The sequence below is a fragment of the Equus quagga genome, chromosome 2 (assembly GCF_021613505.1).
Source record: "Equus quagga isolate Etosha38 chromosome 2, UCLA_HA_Equagga_1.0, whole genome shotgun sequence".
Lineage (NCBI taxonomy): Eukaryota > Metazoa > Chordata > Mammalia > Perissodactyla > Equidae > Equus > Equus quagga.
This window is the reverse complement of record NC_060268.1, coordinates 184406927-184415889: the sequence shown is the minus strand read 5'-3', so window position 1 is coordinate 184415889 and position 8963 is coordinate 184406927. Positions and strand designations below refer to the sequence as shown.

The window sequence follows — 8963 nt, the reverse complement described above, 5'->3', positions numbered from 1 at the left end:
TGCCCATCACTGTCCTTCATCACCGTTCCTCCTCCGGGATGCCGCCCGGCTGGCACTCCTCTTTCCCAGTGCCGACTGCCCTGCCCCGGGCTCCTGGGAATCCTTTCTAGTTTCCATGTCCCCCCAGTCAGGTCTGCTTCCTGACCGGGCATCTCTCACAGAGTCGTGAACTACTGAGGACTCAGACAAGCAAGACATCCTGCCCGGTCACCCCCCGAGGCTCTAAGATTTCATAAATCTTTCTGAAAACCAAACACTAAAAACAGAGCACTCACGGGTGATTACTGCTCATTTCCCCGTCTGATTCAACAATATGGGAAGGACGACTAAGCCCACTGATGAAGAACATTTACTTTTTGTGCTTAAAAAGGACACTCTGGGGATGGCCCCTGCAGAAGGAGGTGGGCCCGTCTCCAAGTCATCAGAGCATCCGCCAGGATCATTTCTGGAATCTGTGGGTCTCTCACTCCTTCTGATAACGGCTACTGATGTCATTCAGTCATTTGCCAAGGAACCCAGACATCGAGGGCAGCAGAGGCCTGGGTCCTAGGGGCCACAGCAGAAGGCCAGAGAAAAAGCCCATCGTTGACACCACGTCCTGCAAAAGGCAACTGTCTCCTGCCTCAGGGGCTGCTCAGAGGCCTGTGGCTCTTTCTCTTCGTCTCAGTCGTCACTGGTGTTTATTTCTTTTCTTGGTGCTTTTAAATCCTCGTGATGCCCCTTGACCAAAACAGATGGTAGGAGGTATTCTGAAATGAAAAAAAACCCTTCACACTCAACTATTATACCTTTTACCAACAAACAACCCAATTCATAACAGCAGTCTGATGTGTGCTTTCTTCTTGTTCCAAAATGCTCCCTCTCTTTCACCCTGTGAAGCATTCAGGACGTGGGCTCTCCCTTTGCACAGCCCAGGGCAGCTCCCTGTCTGCAGCTGGCCAGCATCCCTCAGGCCCGCTTCCTGTGGGAGTCTCCCAGCCACCAACGCACGCTTGCCGCGGAGAACTCAGCCAGCTTCTGCCAAGCTCTCCAGGGCTCAGACTTCCTTTCACCCTGTCGGATGAAACCCTAACTGCCCAACGGCTCCCGGGACTCACTCGTAGGCCAAAGTCTAGGCAAACGCTCAAAGGCAGCTGAGGGACACGAGTCTATCTTCCTGTCAATTTGGATTCCCTGGGAATTTTTTTCCCTTTTCCCCCAAATTAGATTTGAAATCAACTTTAACCCAACAAGAGCACGGTTCATGCTAGGAAAACAAACTCATGGGTTGTAACTTAAGAAATTACAACCAAGGTTCTTTCTATCTCTGTTTTGGCCATGTTTTGCATTTCTGTGCTGCAGGAGTTCCAAAAACAGAGTACACAAGAGAAATTAAGTTATTCAAGAGACAGGAAGAGTCATGCTTTCCATTCCCACTGAAGCCAACATCCCGACCCAGAGTCAGCTTCTCTCAGTGAAAGGGCCGGCCGGGCTCAACCCAGGGACTCTCCACGTAAAACACGTGTTCAGAACCTGTTTCAGGAAGAGCCCAGGTACTGACCTGCGGCCAGCCATGTGCCTCTCACCCGCAGGTTCAGAGCAGACTTCCATGGCGTCCCCTTCCGCCTGCTCCCCTTCAGCCCCCAGGGCTTCTGCCGACACTTGCATGGTGGCCCTGGGCGTGGCTGGGCTGTGGAGGACAGAGAGGTGAGCGCTGGCTCCTGCAACCCCAGTTTTTCCCTAGAAATGAACTTCTGAGGAAGACGTTATTTTTCTCACAAAGATATCTCGTAACTATTTTGGCATAGTGTCATCTTCAGGCTACCAGGACAAGGAGCAAAATTACAGCAAGGTTGCAAGTGAATATAATAAACACCACATTTTACAAATCTAGGTATGACGACTACACTTTATCTTTCAAAAACAGTATTATTACAGTGCCGCGTGGTAAATGCCTACCAAGCGTACCAAAAGTTTTTTGTGACAATCAGTAAGAAATTTACTAAACTTAACTCTGCAACATTGAGAGTCTCCTCCCCAACACCAAGGTTTCCATCCAGCAGTGCAGGGTTTTCTCCTGAAAATGATCCCTCAGATAGGAATTACCGTATACTCAAGGCCTTACAAAAATCTCCCACGTTGCAGTGGGTTCTCAGAATTATTTTACTTTGAAGATTTTATTTTTTTCCTTTTCCTCCCTAAAGCCCCCTGGTACATAGTTGTATATTCTTCGTTGTGGGTCCTTCTAGTTTTGGCATGCAGGACGCTGCCTCAGCATGGTCCGATGAGCAGTGCCATGTCCCCGCCCAGGATTCAAACAAAGGAAACACTGGGCCGCCTGCAGCAGAGCACGCGAACTTACCCACTCGGCCACGGGGCCAGCCCCAGAATTATTTCACTTTAAACAGTAAAGTTCTTTAGAGGCAAATAAGTTAGTCTAAAGAGACTTCGATCAACGTACTATCTAGATGGTCACGAAGTTTTACCCAAAAACAATCAGTTACAAAACAGGGAAAGAAACATAACACAGATTCAAGAATTATCGCCACAGACATTTCCCCACAGTGGGCTCTCAACAGAACCGTGTAACAAATAGTTTTGTTGTCAAGTTTCTAAACGTGTACTGACAGGACAAACGAAACACTGGAGGCCCCACGTGAGGGGAGGGGCTCACGGCCTGCAACAACGTCCCTGAGGCCCACATCTGCTCCACTTGAGAGTGGCTGTGCCGAGCGGAGGTGTGGCACAGCCGTGTGAAGTGTGAGCATAGAGAACCACGGTGAGGTTCCTACACACCCAGGCAGACACTGGGAGGGCACCCCAGTCACTCCCAGCACAGAGCCCAGGAGGCCCGGGGCTCCCCTTCCTGTCCTCCTCTAGCAGGGGCCCCATACAAAACCACCCCCACTCATCTACCCTTTTTTGGTGACTGTCGACTTGTCAGGGTTTCCGTCACCTGCAGCTAAACATGAAGTTAAGCGACAGGGATGCTAAACTACACCGTCTACGTCCTTAAAGTCTATATGCTCAAAAGGCTTTCTAAATTCAAGGGGTGGCCGCATCCTGCAGTGTGGACACCGTGTCACCTCACGTACCTTATGCTTTTCTTTGGTTTATCAAACCGAAAGTCCGCAGGGTAGAGGTGACGTCTCACCAGGTGATCCTTCCTGTCTTTGCTGGTCTTGAACTTCTCCGTGCACCCTTCCACCAAGCACTGATACTGAAACGGAAACAGCATGCCCTCCATCCTGACCCCCGGAGCCCTCGCCGCTCCTCAACGGGCACACCAAGGGCAGGGAAGGTGCCCCCTGGCCTTGTCCCCAACCCCGAGAGCTGGGAGTGGCACTCTGAGCCCTGCAGCCCGGATACCCACTGGACAGTTTGGGAACAAGCCCCCGGGGTCACTGCACTTGGCCTCGGTCACCCACCATGTTCTGCCTCTCAGACAGGATCTGGAACAACGAGTCGTGCCACTCCAGGATGTGGATGTCCAGCAGGTGTCCTGAGGGGAAGGCTCGTTTGCAGAAGGAGCAGACATTTCTGTGCAGAGTGTGGTAATGATGCTCATAGTCCTCCAGGGCGTCGAACACCTGGCAGCAGCCCGCCACCTGACAGGTGAACTCGGGCACCCTGACAAAGGAAACCGCCTGGTGGGAACACCATTCCCCTGGTGACAAAGACTGTCAGAGTCCCTGTCAACAGCTTCCTTTTAAGTGCCCTGATACAGCTTCGAATGTTTCTTTTACAGTCCCAAACCCTACCCTGTTAAGAAGTTAGTTTTCACACCAGCTAGGCGGAGGGGAGGCCGGCCTCTCAGGGCGAGGACAGGTGCAAGCAGGGGCGGGGCTGCAGGTCCCCCTCCTCCACCTGAGGGGCGGTGGCGGAGGGGTGGAATGGGGCCCCGGGAAGGGGCGGGGTGGGAGGCGGGGAGGGGACGGCGCTGGGCCCAGAGCCGCTCACCTGGGCCTCTCGGGCGCCCCGGCCACCTGCGTGAGCACATCCTGGAGGTACAGGTGCCGCTGCACGTCCCCGTCCTGCAGAACACGCGCGTAGTGGGTGGGCCGGGCGCCTCGCGGCCCCGCCCCCGCCCCGCCCCTCGGCCGCAGGCCCCGCCTCCAACCAGAGGCCCCGCCCCAGACTCAGCCCCGCCTTCAGCCAGAGGCCCCGCCCCGAACCTCAGGCCCCGACCCCTGACAACGGCCCTCCGCCTCAGCTCACGCACCTCGAAGAACTCGTGCTCCCGCGGGAAGCGCACCTGGCGCGCCGTGAAGCGGAAGGGCGCGGCGCCGGCCTTGGGGCTACGCTCCACGGGCAGCGGCTCCGCCGCACCGGGACCCCCGGCCAGGCGGGCGTGCACCGCGGGAGGCAGCTGCATCGCCCTGCGCGCCGGCAGCGCCGCAGCCTATCGGCCACCGTCGGCGGGCCGGCAGGGGCGGGGCCGGACGTGACGTCGCGCCACTTCCGCCGCGGGCGCAGGCTGGGCGCGCAGGTCCTCCGGTGAGTTGGGACCGGAGGGTGTTGGGCCCCTCCTGCGGACCCGATGCACAGCCGGTGCGGGCCGGCCTCCGCGTTGTGGCGCCGACGGTTCGGGTCCCGGAGCGGGGTCTCTGGTTTTGTCCCGAGCCCTGACGGTTCAGGCCGGCCCCGTGGGCGGCTCCCGCCTCCCTCCCGCCCTCGGCGCCGTCCTCTTGCCGGCGCCGCCCTTCTGTCCCTGCTAAGGGCTGCAGCCGCCTCTGCATCGTTCTTGGCTCTGGACCAGTCTCCAGGCTGGAGCCAGAGCTCAGGTTCCGTCATAACTCCTCTCGGCCTAAAGCCTTCGATGGCTTCCCGTTGCCCCGTCCGGGGCCTCCCGGCCCTTGAGGCCCTGCCGTTCGCCTGCCTCTCCAGTGTCCCCATCCCATCCCGTCCCATCCGCTCCAGGCGCGGACAGGGCGCGGCGCCAGGTGCGCACGGGGCCGGTGGAGAAGTCAGGACGTCCCTGCCGTCCCGGAGCCTGCAGCCGGCAGAGGGGACAGACGTCCAGCTGCTGGATGTTACCTAGTTCATGTGGTGACGGGTGACACGTCAGGGACGCGGGGATGCGTGAGACCTATCGTAGAGGACGGCCGAGGCCCGCCGAGACTTTAACTCTCCACTCCTCCCCGCAAGTGTTTCAGCCTTGAGCAGGCGAGTGCGTGCCCACGTGCGGTGGCAAGGAAAATGGGGTGCTGTTTCTTTAAGAAGTTAAAAACGTAACTACACAGAAAAGTGTGATTTAAAAATATAATCAGAAACTTTTAGTAACTTCATTTTGGTGGTGAAGGTTTGTGACTACACGTCCTCGACCAGTCATTTTCACGCCTGAGAAGAGCTCTGGTCAGATCCAGACCAGTTTTCATCTCTTATATTTTACTTTCCTGTCTCTGAGAAGGCAAAGCATTAGGCTCTTGACATTTTCCACAATTTTTAAAATAATGTTTTTCACGCCAGTTTGTGTAGTTAGCTTTGAGCTCTTCAACAAAGACTGCTTTCCACTTCCCTCTTTGTTTCAACCAGCCGTTCGTGGTGAGTGTGTGCCTGATGCTGCATGGACATGACGTGTGCGTGAAGTGTTGCCGCCTCGCCCGGCTGGCTCACACTCAGTGTGAGGAGGAGTGAGTTGTGCTCAGTCGCAGAAGTCTGTGTCTGTCCACTTGTGGCGAATGATGGAACTCAGGAGCATCAAAAAGACCACGTGAGGGGCCGGCCCTGTGGCCCAGTGGTTAAGTTAGTACGCTCTGCTTCGCGGCCTGGGGTTTCGCCGGCTTGGGTCCTGGACGCACACATGGCACCACTCATGAGGCCATGCTGAGGCTGTGTCCCACATGCCACAACTAGAAGGCCCCACAACGAAAATACACAACTATGAACTGGGGGGATTTGGGGAGAAAAAGGAAAAATAAAATGTTAAAAAAAAATACCATGTGAGCCATTGCAAGTAAATATTCCTCAAAGCTGTTGTCAGTGGAGACACTGTTGGTGTTTGAGGGGAGGGGAGGGTGCCTCTGTTGCTGTTGAGCTTCCCTGGCCTCCTCCTGCTAAGCACTAAGAGCACCCTTCCAGTCACTGTCACAACCAGAGGTTACCCCTACACCTTTCCAGAGGTCCCCTGAGGGGAGGTACCACCTGCAGGGGGAGCCAGATGCCTTGCCAGAATTGTTCCCCAAATCCACATAGAACGGCAGACTCCTCGTAGTATTACTACTTGTGACGTGGGCTGTCTGTGGTTTTATTTCTGCCACAAATGTGAAGTTTCATGAAGATGGTCTTTGAATAAATATTCCCTTAGATGATCTTTTTTCGGAAGAGTTCTCTCCACCTGCTTGTTTCTGGTGGAGGGGTGTTTTGTGTCGTGGTAAACGCAATATTCTTGCCGTCTGGCCTGACCAAGGTGGTCCTCGGTCCAGCCGTTGCAGGACAGCCTGCAGGCCTGGGGGAGCCTCGTAGACTGTGGGTAACCCGGTTGCCCTTAGGAATGCAGAGGCCGTCATTGGGAGAGTTGACGTTGTCTTCGATGTTTTCTCTAGTTTGCAGTGCCTACTTCAGGACCCTCGGTGACTAATGGGATACCCAGTGATTTCGGATGTTGTCGGTGATTCAGATCCAGTTTTCCTTGTGTAAAACCAACCATTAATCAGGCAACAGTGAACACTTCCGGTGGTGGCTTTACGTGGTAATAGCTGCAGCACTTGTCCCTGCTTTTCTGATAACACTCGTGCAAGAGCTCACTATGCGCAGGCCCTTCGGGGCCCTATACAAATGGTTGATCTCCACAGCAGCTCTGGCTAGCTTTTACTACTCACGCTTTTCAGAGGAGGCTGAGAGAGGACGAGCTCCTTGCCCAGGGCCCTCCGGCCTGGAAGCAGCCAAGTCAGGGTTCAGAGTGGCTGGGGCACCACAGCCCACGCACTGCTGCGCCTCGCGCCTTTAACTGTGGTTCTTAGGAGCGCCTGATTTAGAAAGGATGTGCGCTAGTGACTTAACTCACCAGCTCGTGTTACTGTTCTGCTGTCCCGTGTGAGATACCCTGCCTCGGGTCAGTATTCAGTGTTTGTATACTGTGACACAATGACGTTTATGTATGGAGACCTAGTTTTCCGTCACGCAAGATTAGAGTCTCACTTTGTTAATGTGGAGTTAGAAATTAAAGTTGACTGTTGGCATGTTGCGAGGGTATGTGCTGAGTCTTCTCCACTTGAGGTTTTCCTCAACTTGTGGCTTGTCTTCACTGGAGCTGCTAGCACAGTGGTTCTCAACCTTTTTATGGGTCACAGAGCCTTTGAGAATCTGTTGAAAGACCCTCTCCTCAGAAAATTCACAGACAAAAATGATTTTACCTCTGATTTCCAAGGGTTCTTTTGTGATCCCAGATCAAGAACCCTTGCATAGGTATATTGAAACATTTATGTGCAGATTGTGAAGTGTGCTTGTGTTCATTTTTTGAATCTGTGGCTGGTTGCCATGGATTCTCTCTTCTCCCCTTTTGTCAGTATTTGTGATCATAATGGCTAACTGGTCAGCAGTGGCAGAGCACAACCCCTGTGCAGACCGCTGCTGTCCCGGTGTAGTAGACGTGCGCTGTAATATGCTGTGCACTGTACTGTCTGCTTGGTGGGATCTGAGTTACGATTTTGACCCCAGAGAGTTGTGTGTCTAATGGTGAGACCCTAGACCCTAGGACATCTGGTCAACAGGGCAGACTGAGCTGAGGTGGAATCCTACCCAACTCAAATGCATAGGAGAACTATGGTAATCTTACTGAAAGCATCTTCGTATACAGCCAAGTTTGGACAAGGAATGGAAATGTCTTGGCTACCAGAGTGCAGAAAGAAGGCAGCACTGGAGGTGTGAATGGAGGTGCAACTGGACAGCTCAGGGTTTGCGAACCAGGTGCGGGCCTCACAGGTGGGAGCTGGAGTTTTGATATTCATGCCAGGACGGGGCAGTGGCTTAGGCCTACACAGACCTCCTTGTGTAGATTCAGGACCCCTGAAGGGCCAGGACCACTGTGTCTGCACAGCCAGAACCAGAAAGCTCTGTTTGCCAGCCGACACGGGGAAGCTCCCTGCTGGCCCAGAGCCATGTGTGGTTGAAGTCACCCAGGAGGAAGGAGGACTCAGGCCTGTGGGGCCAGATCCACACTGTCTGCACATGCCAGCTCCCTGAGCTGAGGAGTGAGCCTGGAGACTGGCTGCAGCTAAGGAGACTCAGAGCTGTGGATTCCCAAAGGGAGCATGTCCGCTGAGGATGAGCTCCCAGCAGGAAATGACAGACCACAGCAGTGAATGCCACCAGGACAGAAGACGATTCACACCCCAGGAATGAGCCCCAGGTGGTAGACAGTTGGCAAGAGGCTGTAGTGGCGGTGTCTATGAGGGGGAATGTCGGGGCTGGGCCATGTGATGATTTGGCTTCTGTAAAACCTATTGTTGACCAAATTCAATGGCTTGTAGATTTTTTCATTATAGGTTTTTGTTTTTATAAACTGCTTTTCTCTTACCTTTAGAAGAATGTATTGTGATGTTGTCTCAGAGCCAAAACCATGAGTGAATTTCGCATTCACCATGACGTCAATGAGCTGCTCAGCTTGCTGCGTGTCCACGGAGGGGATGGGGCCGAGGTCTACATCGACCTGCTTCAGAAGAACAGAACCCCATATGTCACAACCACTGTGTCTGCACACAGTGCCAAGGTGAGTGCCCATCCTCACTGCAGCTGTGTGCCCTGGGCAGGTGGGCCCCGTCCCCGCTGCAGCTCTGTGCCCTGGGCAGATGGGCCCCGTCCCCGCTGCAGCTCTGTGCCCTGGGCAGATGGGCCCTGTTCTCACTGCAGCTCTGTGACCTGGGCATGTGGGCCCCGTCCCCGCTGCAGCTCTGTGCCCTGGGCAGATGGGCCCCGTCCCCGCTGCAGCTGTGTGCCCTGGGCAGGTGGGCCCCGTCCCCGCTGCAGCTCTGTGCCCTGGGCAG

At 54.7% G+C, this 8963-nt stretch overlaps 2 protein-coding genes across 3 annotated transcripts in view; one reads left to right on the top strand and one right to left on the bottom strand.

Annotated features, from left to right (window-relative positions):
* Positions 1-331: 331 nt before the first annotated feature.
* ZNF511 (zinc finger protein 511) lies at positions 332-4469 on the bottom strand. The gene is made up of 6 exons (XM_046652061.1): positions 4202-4469; positions 3940-4013; positions 3408-3609; positions 3075-3199; positions 1541-1669; positions 332-749 (listed from the first exon to the last, which is right to left on the bottom strand). Exons 1-6 carry the CDS (start codon positions 4352-4354, stop codon positions 671-673), a joined length of 762 nt encoding a protein of 253 aa, XP_046508017.1. The 5' UTR covers positions 4355-4469; the 3' UTR covers positions 332-670.
* Positions 4341-8963, top strand: part of TUBGCP2 (tubulin gamma complex associated protein 2) — a 31617-nt gene continuing 26994 nt past the window's right edge. The window contains exons 1-2 of one of the 2 annotated variants that reach the window (XM_046652053.1): positions 4341-4476; positions 8504-8689. In XM_046652053.1, the coding sequence (XP_046508009.1) occupies positions 8540-8689 (150 nt within the window). In that variant the 5' untranslated portion in view covers positions 4341-4476; positions 8504-8539. Of the gene's footprint in view, positions 4477-6524; positions 6671-8503; positions 8690-8963 lie in introns of those variants that run through there. The other variant, XM_046652052.1, reaches the window with a different exon arrangement.

Bases quoted from the DNA above. Each gene is read 5' to 3' on its own strand.
- ZNF511 (XM_046652061.1), bottom strand. From the start codon at position 4,354: ATGCAGCTGCCTCCCGCGGTGCACGCCCGCCTGGCCGGGGGTCCCGGT. The intron at 3,200-3,407 runs GTGGGTGACCGA...TTTCCGTTTCAG, and splicing joins TGTCTGAGAGGCAGAACATG to TATCAGTGCTTGGTGGAAGG. The intron at 1,670-3,074 runs GTACGTGAGGTG...TGTCCTCCACAG, and splicing joins AAACCAAAGAAAAGCATAAG to CCCAGCCACGCCCAGGGCCA.